The sequence below is a fragment of the Sprattus sprattus genome (assembly GCF_963457725.1).
Source record: "Sprattus sprattus genome assembly, chromosome: 5".
Classification (NCBI taxonomy): domain Eukaryota; kingdom Metazoa; phylum Chordata; class Actinopteri; order Clupeiformes; family Clupeidae; genus Sprattus; species Sprattus sprattus.
The window spans coordinates 5,380,960-5,397,251 of NC_137924.1; the positions used below are offsets into that span (position 1 = coordinate 5,380,960).

General features: G+C 39.9%; 2 protein-coding genes across 2 annotated transcripts in view; one reads left to right on the plus strand and one right to left on the minus strand.

The window, feature by feature from the left end:
- The window catches only part of LOC308365962 (E3 ubiquitin-protein ligase TRIM35-like), a gene marked incomplete at both ends in the record, with an annotated part of 33,370 nt that extends 27,343 nt beyond the window's left edge, over positions 1 to 6,027 (plus strand). The window contains 3 exons of the mRNA XM_080839597.1: positions 3,140 to 3,616; positions 4,307 to 4,399; positions 5,993 to 6,027. Coding sequence (XP_080695723.1) covers positions 3,140 to 3,616; positions 4,307 to 4,399; positions 5,993 to 6,027 — 605 coding nt within the window. The remainder of the gene's footprint in view (positions 1 to 3,139; positions 3,617 to 4,306; positions 4,400 to 5,992) is intronic.
- A 4,398-nt stretch (positions 6,028 to 10,425) lies between these two features.
- Positions 10,426 to 13,575, minus strand: LOC308365963 (volume-regulated anion channel subunit LRRC8C-like; the record flags this gene model as incomplete). Its single annotated transcript, XM_080839598.1, has 2 exons — positions 10,426 to 12,672; positions 13,438 to 13,575. 2 exons carry the CDS (start codon positions 13,573 to 13,575, stop codon positions 10,426 to 10,428), a joined length of 2,385 nt encoding a protein of 794 aa, XP_080695724.1.
- Positions 13,576 to 16,292: the final 2,717 nt, after the last annotated feature.

Here is a 16,292-nt window from a genome sequence, read left to right on the forward strand (position 1 = left end):
CCTAGTAGAGCAATAGCCTGAAAAGAATCCCTGATAGAGCCTGATAGAGCCGTTTCCACAGAAAGGCCTGAGATAGAGCTTAGCCTTAATAGAGGGGAGAGGGAGACACACACACACACACACACACACACACACACACACACACACACACACAGTGGTGGACGAAGTAAACCAATTGTGTACTTGAGTAAAAGTACAGTTACATTGCATTGAATATTACTCAAGTAAAAGTAAAAGTATTCACCTCATTGTTTTACTTGAGTAGAAGTACAATAGTATCTGCCTTCAAAAATACTTAAGTATTAAAAGTAAAAGTATTTTTTTGTTTTAACTGTCACATCAAAACCCCTACTTGAACAGGTGAACAATGCTTTACATTTGCCTAATCGAACCCAAAATACTCAAAACTATATTATCTTTAAGTAAGACCAAGTGGTTTTGAAGCAACAACACAAAAAGCATTCCTTCAAGTTTTATTATTTTATTTTCCATTAATTTCACTTGTCATAAACAGAGTAGTCATAGGAATGAATTGCGAAGTTCACTTCGCTTGGCCATGAATTCGACTGTGTCCCCGGCGTTAACGTTTGGTGAGGGAGGCTGTATTAAACTGGCACATAGAATCTGGCATTTAGCATCTCCACAGATAATTTGGGTGCTAGCATATTGCTTTGGATAAAAGCACCTGTTAATGTAATGTATTTCAATGTAATATAATCAACCGGGCATATTTATAACCACTCTGTTAAGAAGTCATGTAATGGCGAACTTACATTGATGTGCTTTTTTAAATTTGATGGCGAGTTCCAGAATGCCGACAGCGTAGTGTTCTTAATGCAGAGGCGACACTTGAAGTAATAGGACCCTTTTTTCTTTTCGATGAATTCAAACAATTCGGCTAAATAAGGCCAGGGGTGTTGGGCACCAACTTCTGTTTCATCCGATAATGCTGCAGTCAGCTCCTCCGCCATTTACCTGACAAATAATATTAATAATCTCTAGGAGTAAGAACTTTCAATGACCACAAGCACGTACACCACCTTGTGCTTCCAGCTCCAGCGTGACTTAGCAATTCTTCAATCAGGACGACACCTGTTGTTAACTTCAGCAGATAATCGCGCGCTGGGCGCTGCCGCTGATTGGTTATAGTCGCGATACACTTTGACCTTTTGGTATTTTATAAAAAATAAAAAAGGAACGAGTAAGGAACGAGTGTTTCTGTAAATGTAAAGAAGTGAAAAGTAATAATTTTCGCTTTAAATGTAGTGAAGTAAAAGTATAAAGTCTTACCAAATAAATGAACTTGAGTAAAGTACAGATACATGGAAATGTTACTTAAGTACAGTAACGAATTACATGTACTTCGTTACTGTCCACCACTGCACACACACATACACATACACACACACATACACACACAAACATACACACACAAACACACACACACACACACACACACACACACACACACACACACACACACACACACACACACACACACACACACACACACACACACACACACACACACACACACACACACACACATTCACTCACCAGAATCAGAATTGTTTTTATTTCCAAGTAAGTTTACGCCTACAAGGAATTTGCTGTGTCATATTGGTGCACACAATAAACATAAAAACATAATAAGTACTACAGAAAAAAAAATAAAAATATGCAATGTATAAAAAATATAAAGAGTAAAACATTAAAAATATTTACAGAATATGAAGTGGAGGAGCTGTGCAGTCTATGCAAATCAAGAGTGCAATGTGCAAGATAAGTAAGGGATAATGTATTATCCGGAGGTCATTGTCCAAAAATAAATCCTTACGGGGCGAACAACACCCCAACGAGCAGCGAAGGGTGTTGTTTCGTCCTGAAGGGATTTATTTTTGGAAAATGACCAACGGACAATACATTATCCCGCTTATTATACGGTTACTTGCCAAAAACGATGGAAGACATTCCTCCAACATACCTCTTTTTAATGATTTAGTTGCCGTTTCATGAGTCCCTGATGTGTCGCCCCGTGGACACCCACCGTAAGGCCAGCAGGCACGCACACACACACATACAATGGATCTTTGAAAGTGTAGCGGTTTAGTACTCTGTCTTGCGTTGTGATTTTGATACCGACACGGTGATTCTTTTGGCACCCAGCCGTTTATTCAGGACATCTGACACGTAATACAAAACACAGAGCAAAGTGATCACACATCCCCAGATCAACAGCCTCTCTCAGTAAGGGTAAACGCAGACTGAGTATAGATACACCGGAGAGTTGCCCTCATGGTGTTCATGGTCACTGTTCTATGCTAACCTGTGCTATTCAGCAACATTGAATAGAAAACGTACTCTTATAAGAAAAATACAAACTATTTCATTTACATGGCAATGAGTTGGTTACATACCTGACACGTAATACAAAACACAGAGCAAAGTGATCACACATCCCCAGATCGACAGCCTAACATGAGAAAGAGACAATTAAGCTGAAGCAGCTTTTCATTGAGATATAACAGTAGCATAGAAGCAAAACCGCATGGTTAGCAAAGCTAGCAATCCTAAACTCTCAAATACACTTTACAAATATAGATATCAACTCCGAAATACACTATACTGTTATACTAATTATCAAATACACTAAAACACTGTTACAGCACTCAGACTCATGTTTAAGCTATAATAAAGTGTACATTATGATCCACCTGCTCTGGGTACGTACCTCTCTCAGTAAGGGTAAATGCAGACTGAGGAGAGGACGCGGCAATGCCAGGTATACTACAACTACAGTCCCATAGAGGGAGCTCTAACACACCGAACTCACCACTACAGCTACAGCTACAGCTACCAACAACAAGCAATGACAAGTGGGAAGAATTAAACCTGTTACAAAAGCACACCAATTATACTACGAATGAATATTAGGCTAAAACATGAATGTGCCTGACTTCTGACATAAGCCACGCCCACCTCTGGCCATCTATCTGAACCCAGACCCAAAGACAGATCATTTTGATGGTTTAACAGATACTCATACATATACAGATAATGACCTCTAGTTTGTGTATGTGTATGTATCTCTTTTTGTGTGCTCTTTCCACCTAAACCATTTGTGTTTCTCACTCTGCAGCTCCTGTGACTCTGGATCCCAACACTGCAAAAGCCAATCTCATCCTGTCTGAGGATCTGACCAGTATGAGACGTGGTGATGAGAAACAGCAGCTTCCTGATAACCCAGAGAGATTTGATGAGTATGCCAGTGTCCTGGGCTCTGAGGGCTTTAACTCAGGGACTCACTGCTGGGATGTGGAGGTTGGAGAGGGCCCAGTGTGGGAGGTGGGTGTGATCACAGAGTCTCTCCAGAGAAAGGGAGACTATGACTCCATGAGTGGACTGTGGTCTGTGTATTATAAAGATGGTAAATATGGAGCATGTTCCACACCACAGCCCTACACTCTCCTCACAGTGAAGCAGAAACTCCAGAGGATCAGAGTGCAGCTGGACTTGGACAGAGGCAAGCTGTCATTCTCTAACCCTGATAATAACACACATTTACACACTCTCACACACACTTTCACTGAGAGAGTGTTTCCATACTTTAATGGCGGTAGGATCTCTCCCTTGATAATCTTACCAGTGAAGGCCTCAGTAACAGTAGAGCAGTTCAGATAGAGCTGATGTCATTTCCCTTTGTCAGGTTAATGATGACTTGCTGTTAATATGTTCCCATTCATTATAAATTCCTTGACAGAAATGTGTACAAAAAAATATTCCTTAGCATAATAATTACTTAGTTTTTTTTCTCCAAACTTTGTGTTAGGCTGGGGAAATCTTTAAGTTTATCTGTTAATTAACTGAGGTCCATGAGACAGTGGAGCAGAACAGTTTGAGCTTCACTCTGATCCGATTCCTAGGACTGTTCAAACAGAAACACTGACGTCTAAAATCAAATAAAAGCTGCTTCACTTGGCTTGTCAACTGTATTACATTTTTATATCATCATTTTATGTATCATAATTGTAGTACTGTCACTATGTAGGACTGCAATACCACTGAACCATCTAGCACTGACACCGTTTAACAGATGAGACTTATATTCCCTAGTCATTTTGTTTTCCTTTGATTTGATTTTACCAGGGAGAATTGTGTGAGAATGCTTTAGTCTGGGTACTTCTCCAGCACATCCTGTTTAGTGCTGAATGTCAACAGTGCCCCCTACTGACAGATATAGAGTAGTGCCTGCAGGAACAACATCAGAAATGAAAGGAGACATCTGTGATACCAAACTTTAATGTTGCCTGTAAACTCTCTCCTCTGAGAATTTTACCAGTGGGTGCTTCAGTGAAAGTAAAGAAGCACAGCAAGAGAAGATGTCACTTCCTTTTGCCAGGTAATACTGACTTGTGCATGCTGTTAAAATATCTTCATGCATTAACCATTCTGACTAATTGGTTGTATTGTTAGTGGTCTTAAGAAAATCCCACAGGTGTCACATGATCTGAACTCAATTTGAACTAAATATTGCAAATTGAAGCACAAATATCTTTGACATAAATGTAATTTAAATTATGTTCCTAAACAACTCCTATTTATTTTCTAAACCTATGCTAATGGTGACGCACCAGAAATGTTAATATTGGTTATTGCGAACACTTCTTTCTGATTTATTTTGATTTAAACATTTCTAAAGATGCAAGTAATTGTCATTCTGACTGTTTTGTAAACAATTATGTATTATTTCAGATTTTTAAGCCTCCTTTCAATGATGATTTACCACTCGTTTGTATCCAAAAGAAGGGAAATTCACAATAAAACATAAATGAAACATATCTACAACTAGTTCAAATCTAAATCTCAGGAATTTTCGAATTTTGTGTATTTGAAATGTTTTACAAATAATTAACAACCCCCATTGAAAATATGCATCAAATGGACATCATGAAATCTGTAATTTTTCAAGAATAATAACTCTTGTTTTGTTTTCGTTCTAAAAGGACTGCTGTGATTTATGAAGAAAATGCACACCTATTCATTTCAACACCCAAATTACATTAAATGTGACATCTTACAACTTTACCGTTTATTAAAACTTTCAAGGAGTCCTGGACATTAATTTAAAGGCCCTTTCATTTTTTTTTTTCAAGAGAGGAAATAAATGTAAAATGATTTGAAAAAAAACTCCATGACTCTTACCACAATTTATTTTATCCATTCAAGTAGGGTGAAGGATGTCATACGTTTAAGATTAACATGGGAAATGTGTTTTAGGTCCATGGTAATGTTTAGTTTGATATTGCACCTAATTGTATTCTTGTTTGTTTTTATGTGTTTGTTTAGGCTGTAATTCACAGATAAATTAAGAGTGGTCATTTGACATGTTAATTTGTTCATGGGCTCATTGAGCTCTCCTGAGTGTTTTGTCAGAGATCAGAGACCATGGTACTGAGCTTTCCTCCCAGACTACTGGAACAATACTGACATTTTGTGGTCATTTGTCTGTAGTTACTCCCTAGAATGTTATAGTTTGTCCCAATACCATGTCCACTTTTTCAAAACTCTTTAACTCTTTTGATGAAGCCACAGACATTACTCTTTAACCCTCCTGTCATCTTCACATTCTGAAGACACCCTGTGTCCTGTTGGGTCAAAATAATAATAATAAAAAAAAGAATTTTAAAACACCAAATCTATTTTGCCTAAAGTAAGAACTTGTCATTCACCACCACCTTGTCATTTTTTTCCCGCTTCGCCATATTTGTGGCGTGTAACTGACTGATTATGATTTCAATTATTTGAATATGATTTTGACTGACATTATTAATACCTTTTTTGTACAGCTTAAATGGAAATATGAATACAGGCAACATTTAACTTTTTCTAATTTTGGAGTCAATCTAGGAAAAGTCATCAAATTTCAAGTTAAATTGGCCGATCAACTCCATAGGAGGGTTAATCACACCATCTCTCTGTCTCTACACCATAGGACTCTTGCCAGAGCGCATGCTGTGGCTGAACTAGAGTGCATGCTATGGCTGAACTGCAGTCAAATTTAGCACAGGGAGGACTGGGAGGTAGTTAAAGAGTTCAGAGACTGCATTATTTGTATGACTCTTGTATATCTGGGTTGAGTTTAATACAAAGAGACAGTGGCGTTTCTACATTAGGGGCAGGTGGGGCACTGTCTCACCAGATGGCGCTGTTATGCAGAAAGCTCAATACATTCGTACTTCGCGGCAAACTATATATATTTATATGAGAAGTAGCGTAAATATTTGTGGGAATAACCTTGACTCACAAGCATTATAGTCTTGTTTTGGAGTAATTTGATTTGTGTATTTTTCTGCCCGTTTTGGGCCAGTCAGACTGCAGCCTGGTGAGAAAGCGACTTGAACTTTGAAACCGGAATGGTATGACAGAAAGACATGGCTAACTGCTAGCACATCAAAACGAGCACTTTTCTGTTACCCATGCCGTCTTTTTGGAATTGGTACTAATGCAGACTCAGTTCGGACAACGTGCATCAACGACAACGAGCATCTGGCAGAAAGCTGAAAAACCCATATCAATTGCGCCCTGAAATTGGGGATGGTCAACATGGCACAGCTAGATAGTGCATATCAGCAGAACATTTTTGAACACAACAAACAGACGGAGGAGAATCGTTATGTACTGGGGAGACTGATATCGTAAATATAGCTCTGTGGGAAGTGCGAACTTTGAGAAGATGTGCGAGGGCGACACAAGGCTAAAAAGTCAAACCTTCTTTTTTTTTTGGAGCTGATGGAAAAGTTTAGTTAATTTAGCAGCATGTTTTTATTGCTGTTATTTGTTTCAGTTGTGCCTTTTGCTTCATATTGTGTGCCACAAGCTTAATAAATTATGCAAGTTATTTGAGCTATGTGTCTGTGTAATCTTTTACATTTGTTGCAATCATTTTACTTTAATGCTGTTATAGGCAACATCTTTGTGTCACGCTGAGCGCTAAAGCATGTGAAATGTATTTGAAATAGGATTTCTGCTTCCTGCTGGCACTCAAAATGTAGCCCATAGTTTATCTTACTGGTCTATATAGGCCTGCTGCTTATAATAATTAGCTACCTCTATTATTATGACGATTGTGGTCTTATTTTTAGTTAGTGGTAAACTGAAATCTACGGTTTGCTTATAAATAACACAGCCTCATGGTTGCCTGTGTTTTGCCTTAAATGGTAGGCAGTTTTCTCCTTAGACAAGGCAAAGTGTATTCTGACAGGTGCCTTTGGCTTCCTGGACTAAATTAAGTTAAGGTCAATGACCCCTAACAAATGCCAGCTATACAGTGAAGGTAGACAGAAAGGCACCGGCTAAGATTGGGGTCTTCCCTATTATGGGTAGTGTAAATTGATGATTCTGATTGGAGATGAGCAGATAGTATTTTGGGATAACTGAGGTGTATAAGAAGGGCATTCAAACTGTATGTGTTAGAACGATTTCCCGGGGATCCTTCTCTTGTCGTGAGACAATAAAAAACAACTTTCCAGCCTTCTCCAACAACTTGGACTCTGAATCTTCTGATTTCGAATTAAGAAATAGTTCTGTCTCCTACAGGATGACATGACGTCATACAAAATTGCCCCACCAGAAATTTCAGGCTAAAATCGCCACTGCAAAGAGACAGAGAACAAGTTTCTACAAGAATACGGCCGCCTGGTGATTCTGACCAGCCCGCCGGGTGATTCTGACCGGCCCGCGAAAGATTACATGATAATTAGAATTTTTTTATTTTTTTTTGCACAGTTCTGAAAACATTAAATATTTAATATAGGCCAGAGGTGCCCAACCCGTCGATCATGATCGAAGTGTCGATCTCGGAGACTTTCCCTGTCGATCTCCAAAAAAAAAAAAGAAAAAAACATTTTCATTTTCAAACTGTTTTCTTATGGACTTCGGAAGACCATAGTCAGAAAATATCTCTGAACACAGCTGAAGTGTTCTCAGGAGGATTCTTAAATAGAACTTGAAATTGAATAAGGCACCAGATTTCGAGAGACTTCCAGGCGAAAAACACATCGTTAACAGCCCTGTATCCAGGTTTGCCCAAACAGTAGATTCTGCGTGAGCTTTCTGTATGCATGGCAAGTGTGAGAGCGCCGAAGTTGCGTAGTGGCCGCAAGCGGTATTGCAGACAGATAGAGATTTTAAATTGGATATGAAGATGAAATCTGACACATAGTTTCAGCGTTAAACTAATAAAATAATTGCTCTGTGGTTCTATATGGGCTGTGGAAATAATTTAGAAAAATTATAGTTTGAGATGGATTGATAATTGATATACTTGAGAACCCCTGGTTAAATGTGTTCTTGGTCACATCAATTTGAAAGCTAGACCGAAGTGTTTGATTTAATTCAATTACAACTAGGCCTAATACAAAGATAAGCTGTAAGTGCAGCTTGGAGTCTGGACGGTCTTTTTCTCTCAAAGCCTCAATAGGTAGATCTTGACTTCACCAAGGCAGAGGTTGGTGATCTTGGGCCTAAAAAGTTTGGGGACCACTGATATAGACATAGTCAAAAAGGCAACAAAACTGGGACACTTTTCTTTACACAGTTACACAGTTCAGTGACTTGCTGTCTTGTTTATTTTGGCTACAAAGATGATGTGATGTCTGATGAAAATCCTTGTTTCTTTTTTTTATATATTATTTTCTTTTTATTTTGGTCATCTGGATATTGACAAGAATGCAATCAAACATGACACATTTAGAATATCTTCAATACTTTGAAAAACACACGTTCCTTATACATTCCTACGCCAAATATATCATTTTGGACCTGAAAATATTTGTCAATTCTTTGCTGACCAAAGGTTTACCTTATTAAGAGTAAAAATTAAATGAAAAAAAAATACAGATAAAAATACAAATAAAAACACACACACACGAACATGGGTAGCTTTCACATTACATATCGCAAAGATTAGAATAGAAATAGAGTTCAAATAAGTCTTTTAACAATTAAAAAAAAATCTGACCGTATAGGTTTAACATACTCAGTCCATCTAGTCCAGATCCTTCTTTCTGAATTCTAAGTGAGAAAGACAGCTTTTCCATTATATAAATATCATGGATTATATCTATCCATTCATCCACTGTGAAAATCCTTGTTTCAATAGTATATGAAACTCAAAATGCCCTTTGTTTTTAATGCGACTGAAAATGAGTCAAATGTTTCACATTTTGTTTATCATTTTGGAAATTCAATTTGAATAAATTATATTTTTGAAAGCTAACGTCACATTTTAATTGCCATTTACTGCTTTTTATATAGAAATAAAATGGATATTATGCATAATTGAGTTCGCCATTTTGGCCCGGCCCTCCAAAATATTTTCAGTTGCTCATTTGGCCCCCTGGGAAAAATAATTGCCCACCCCTGGTCTAATATGTCATGATGGGACTGAAAAACAAGGTAAACATCAAGGTCATAGTGAAATATGTTTTATTATTGAAATATGAATTATTACAAATACTGACTTGGTACTGTGCTAATCAAAATTGTACTGCCATCTTTGGTATAATGGTACATGTGTGTTAGCAATGGTTGTATAGCTAACATGTCACCTGTTTCGAAGTTTACACACATATACTGGAGGACGCCACGTGAGACACAAGGACTACATTGGAAAAGTACCAGACAGCCAAAAACAAAATGTCCTGCCTTCAAATGAAAATGAGACAAGGATGTGTTTACAAATGTCCTCTGAAAGGCATGTACTGTTCAAGGGCTTTTGTGTCCATGTTTGCATGCATGTTTGCGTTGAGAGGTTGGATTGGAAATTGTATTAAACCGTGTTACATCGAATTTAACACTTTTCATGTTATGTGGAACCAAAATGCAATTTAGTAAATTGAACATAGCATTTTTAAGTGTACCATCATAAATATGTAATCAGTATTTTGTTACACCCCATGATGACAAGGACAACATGAAGAGCGAAATGGCTTTAAATGTAACATGCATTGGCACAAGGACTAACGCTAATGGTAATTCAAGTTCTGAATCTAATAGCCAAAATAATCAGTCCAAGCTTCCTACATCTATCCAGTGTAACACGTTTTTCCTTGCCATGAACAAATGGCAGACTGGCATAGACACTTATAAGGCATTATTGTAATCTGTAATAGTCTACACAAGTTCTAATAATAATATTATGGAGTCACCCCCTTCTGTGGTAAACAAAACGACATAAAACCAATTAGTGTTGGTACTGACCCATTAGTGTTGGTACTGACCCATTACTGTTGCAATATACAAAATATGACAAATATGGCTTAAACATACACTGGACAACAGTGATAGACAAATGCCACGCCTGGGACAGAAACCATATGTACATGAACGTGTTTTGGTATGTTTTGAAGTGTCACATGTGCCCATTCACTCTGCATTCATGCGCTCCCTCACATCTAAGGGCAGCGTCTCAAAAAGAGCCTCCTCCACCACCAGGCCGCTGCGCTTTAAGAACTGACAGGCGCCCAGGTCGCAGGGCAGGAACAGGAAGTAGTTTCCCTTTAGCTCCAGGTCAGCCAACAGCACCAGGTTGGCAATCTTTGGTGAGAGCTCAGACAGGAGGTTGTTGCCCAGCTTGAGCGTCTTCAGCATCGTGCAAGAGAAAAGCTCCTCGGGGACAGTCTTGAGCTTGTTACAAGTGAGCGAGAGGTACTGGAGGCTCTGCAGCGACTTGATCTCAAGTGAGATATGGCAAATGTCATTATGGGACAGGTCCAAGTAGCACAGCTTGTTGCAGAGGAACAAGTGAAAAGGCAGTGTCTCAATCTTGTTGTAGCTGAAGTAGAGCCTCTCCAAGTTGACCAGTTTCTTGATGTGCTCGGGGATCTGGGCAATGCTGTTGTGCCACAGCTTCAGACAGGTGAACTTGGGCAGATGCTGGAAACTGACAATCTCCTCTATGGAGCACAGCTTGTTCTCCCGGAGGTCCAGCAGCTGCAGGTTGACCAGGCTGAAGATGGCGTGTGGGATGCACTCGAGGTCGCAGTGCACCAACTCCAGCTCGGTCAGGCTCACCATCTTCTTCAAACTGCTCAGTGTCACCAGCTTGGTGCCATCATTGTGGATGTGCAGTCGCTGGAGGCGGTTGGATAAGTCCCCGACGGACTGAGGGATCTTGGAGACGTTGCTCTTCAGTGACAGTGTCTTAAGGGACTTCAGGTCCCGCAGTGACTCCAGGGTAATGTTTTTTAAGGGGCTGGGATATAGGGAGCCAATGAGGTGCAGCTCTTCAAGGTTCCTCAGCACATAAAGCCAATAGGGAAACTCATTGGCGTCTACAAACCTCACCCGCAAAACCTTCAGGTTTCCTTTCAGAAAGGATATGGCCTCCAAGTGGACCTTCAGTGAGCACTGGTTGAGGGACAGCTCCTCGAGCTCCTCCAGTTGTGCAATGGCTGCTGGGATGGTGACGTTTCTGATGAGCTCCAGCTTCAAGGACTGCAGCTCGGACAGCTGGTAGATGGTGTCCGGCAGGCCGGGGAGCATGAGCAGCTGGAGCTCCAGGCGTTTGCTGCTGTTGGTCTGCAGACGGCGGCGGAGCTTCTCGGCGGTCCACGCGAGGTTCAGGTTGAGCTGTCTCAGCTTGTTCTCGCTCACCTCCGACAGGAACACAGCGAAGCGCTTGGAGTAGAGCGGGTCGTACTGGTCCATCATGTGCAGCATGAAGGCAAAGTCATTCTTCACGTCCGGGATGTCCCTGAACCCGGTCTCCTTTCGCACATACTCGAAGGAGTACTCTTTCAGGGAGCGGTGGAAGAGCCAGTAGGTAGTGTACAGGCATATGAGGCCATACATACCCACAAAGCAGAGGTAGGTTTCAGCAAGCGAGGAGAACAACTGAGCCAAGTTGAAGATGCAGCAAAAGTATCTGTACCCAGTCATATCCTGAAGGTCCAAAGTGCAGGTGACTATGACACGTATCTCGGTGATGAGGGCGCTGTTGTAGGCAATGATGAAGATGAACGTGAGCACCTTGAGGATGGTCTGGTAGGCGTATGTTTTGTAGAGCAGATTGCCTTCCTCCACGTGGACCCGGAACTTCTTGATCCTCTCGAAGAGAGCCTTGGCCTGCTCACATTCTTTCTTGTCCAAGACACTGGTCACTGCTACTGGTTTGTCCACCACCACGTCTTCAATTGCTTTGTCACGCAGGGAAAGAAGGGGCTGGGTGCACGACTCAGGGGAAGCTTGGTTCTCCGCTTCCTCTGGGTGTTCTCCTGACACCTCGGACAGGGCCCGGGTAGTCCAGGGGGAGTCAAAGCACTTTCCCAGAATGGAGATGAAGTGTTCGATTTTGGAGCTTGACCCGGGGAACTTGAACCAGAAGTTGCTGCACACCATGAAGATGATCGTCTGTATGAGAACCAGGTATGGGAGGCACTTGGGAAACCAGTGGAGTGACGTTTGGTAGCATAACTGATTAATGAACTTGTACTGCTGAACGTCCAGGTTGTTCTTAACGCCCTTCAGTTCCAGATCAGAAGGCCCAGAGGAGGCTGAGGAGAAAGTGGGAAGGGCAGTAACAGTCTGATCCGGAAAAATCACTGTTTGATTGGAGGTTAGCGGACAAGCCAAACCTCTTTGGGGAAGACAGTACATTTTCTCTTCCCATACCTACCAATGACAAGAACACAACACAACATGATTTAAAAATATTCACTTGAAATATTTTGCCAAAAGTGTCAACATGCAGGAAAAGAGTGAACATTTAAAGTGACCAGCTGCCATTCATTTTCAATGGGAGTTGACCATTGACTCATTATGAAACCATGGCCCCCTGGGCCTGGACTTGTAAAAGGCCAAACACTTTTATGCTTGAAAGGCATCGTTCGGCTTGCAGGTGTGCTGTGCCTCTGGCTGTGCTCAGTCAGCCTGTTGGTCTTGAAGGTCAGATTTTGCGCCTAAACTAGCTATATCTTATCTCCTCGTCATATGATCAAACTTGACATCGGAAAACAAAGATATACATATTTCCCAGCAATCATTGCATATGTATGACAAAAATACCAAAGAAAATAAGAATTGTTTTAAATAGTTTCCATAGTTAATGTAGGATAAGTACAAAATTGTGTTATAGATTGCTATTGACTATTTCCCTCCTCCAAAATAATGAAAACCATGAGAGAGATAGTTGGCTGGCAGACCCCTCTTAAATCACCTCAGATGTATTTATTTGTACATTCACAATCACACAGACACCGACATGCCCCCATTTCACTAATACAAAACATAAGCACAACTACTCTGTCATTTTCAGTTGTCTGATATAACATATCTGGATAACCGGTGGTCATAGCACAGAGAAATTTCATTCAGGGGGTAATGAGTAAGCTGAAGTAGTAGTTACTTGTAGGATGATGCTGTTGCTATGACACCAACCTGAAGGGTGCAGCCAAACACTGATATTACGAGCATGACCAAAGAGAGGACGTCCATGAAGACATCCCACCATGGCTTCAGCACACGGAACGCTGGAGGCTGCTCAGTGAACTGCCACAACTCCGACACGGCAATCATATCGCCTGTTGGGACACCAGACCAAACATCAATGTGGCATGAGGGTAACAACACCTTTGTTGATAGAAAGTGACATTATTTTTACCAGCAAAATGAACTCTGGACCTATCATGTAAGGTGATGCTGAATGCTGTTTGTATCGTACATTTTTAAAGGGGGAGGGTTGAGAATGGTCAAGTGCTTTCATTGTCCTGTTATTTTCACAACTTTCTAATATTGCATGTCTTTACACATGTTATAACCAAATGGATACATCTGTCTAAACCATTATAAACCATAATATAACATTATGAAATCCATCAAAGAAAAACAGCCCTCCATTGATGTTAAGTTCATTACCTTTCACGTACCACAATGCTTCGCGGTTAAGCTACATTTTACCCTGGGGTACTCTCTGACCTGCTGTTACACCAGTCACCTTGCTCATGGAATGATTTCTAAAGGACATCCACTCAAGGGGAGTGTGACAACGGTCTCCTTTTGTACGCTTGGCCTATCTGCTTGACAATGAAGCCCAAACTCCAGGAATGGTCTTGTAACCTTATCTAGTCTCCAGACAACACACAAATGCACTTTATCCGTATTACACCACATGTGTTTAAGACCGGACTTTAATGGTGAAGAAGTTTAGGTTAAATGTTTCTGAAAAGATCATTAGGGATAGGCCACTCAAATGACAGTTGTTTGAATTTTATAAATTAACATAGGCTACCCTCAAATGATCCTGTTATTGTCACTGAATTCACAAACCTTTGTAGCACCACTGTAGACCAGAGGCTGAAAATTATTCGTAGACATGGGAAGGCCTGTTGTTACAGGGGGGTTGCAGTGATTTTTGATTTAAACATTAGCTCAGGGGTTACTTGACTAAAGCAATGACTGTACAACTTCCAGTAAAACTACATTTTTCATTCATTTCAGTTTTCTGGATGACACAATAATTAGCTTAAATCAGCCATCTTAGATGTATTAAAAACGAAATAAATTTAGTCTATCAAGTGTCATTGCCTATAATTTCGGGGAAAATAAACAATTAAGTAAAACAACGGAGTTTTCTCATTTATTTCAGGATGAGTAGAGGCCTGCGTGCTGCCCTTTGAAGCCTGGATGACTAGTATAGGCCTAATAATAACATTAACTAACGTTAGTTTGCTCCCTCCCGTAGACCATGTTGATAAGGGCAACGGTAAGGTTCTATTAACTGGTTATGCACGAGCTGCATACGGGCAGCAAGAACACACATATGTCTTCTTATGTCTACGAAAGGGAGCAAACTAACGTTAGAGGAAATTTAGTTGTCATGACAAAACAAAAGCTACATTGTCGCTCTCATCCTTAACAGTGCAGAGCTGAGTAGTGTAGTGTGTAGTGTACTACTGTCCTTTAGATCTGACTATAGACTGGGAGACTATATAAACTGGGTCCAAAGTTATTTTGATTCATTGTTATTATCATTAGACTTATCTTTCATAGGAATAGCGTTGAACATAGATATATAGAATTACTAGATACATTATCCGCGTTGCCGGCCAACGGAGTCGAACGTCCGCAGAGGTCGGCCATCTTACCCCGGGCAGATTGCTCACCGTAACATTGTTGTGGTAGTGAAAAATGTACTTTTTAAATAACCATAGCTTGCTCAATTTTCAACCGATTTTTAAACGGGTTGGTTTGTTATACACGTCAGAGATGTAGCTATGACACTCTATATATGTAAATACTTACAGTGCATGAAATGCCCCGTATTGTTATTCCTTCGTTTCTTATACTTATTATTCTTTGTACCGACTTCTGTGCTTAATTCAGCTCGAACACCTTAACGTAGAAACTTCATTCAAAATGTGTTGTGTAGGTCTTGTAAAGGACACTAGGATTATGTATTTCTCATATTTTTAAACGTTATACTTTTTAAAACATTAAAGAAAAACTAATACAATTTTTCCCATTGACTTACATTGGGCCATCATGACGTCATAATATGTCTTTAAACTGGCTTGCAACTGTGCTTCACTGACAATAATGATCTAAAGTAGGTACAATATTTCCCTATACAAATATACATCAAGAAATGATGCATGTTGAAATCCCCACCCTGTACAGAGATGTATTTATGACACTGCATACTTATGAATAATTATAATTATAACCATGGGTTTTCATGTGAAAATAACATTAAACAGAACAGAAAGGTGTAATAAATACACACATGCACAAGGTGTTTTTATTACCTGAATACAGTAAAAGACAGTTAAAGACACAAAACTCAGGAAAACCATGACAATGTACAAGCACCGCCTCGCCATCGAAAGAGGCAGACACAGGCAGACCTGGCTGACCGGAGAGGTTGTGGGTACTGTACTTTTACAGTAAATTACTGGCTACTAGTTGCATTACTTTCACAATAATTTCACAGTTATTTATTTTAAATATTTCACAGTAAAGTACTGTACATGTTTCACAGTAATTACCTGTAAACATTTCACAGCAAAATGCAATGCAACTACAGCGGTATATTGTAACTTCACAGTAGTCATGCCATTGGATTACTGTGATATAGCGGTATGTAGTAGGGATGCACCGATCCGATATTTGTATCGGTATCGGTACCGATATTGACGACATTTCTGGATCGGGTATCGGTGAAAATGTGCCGATCCAAAAAAAAAAAAAAAAAAAAAAAATTTTTTTTTTTTTTTTTTTTTTTTTTAATATTTATA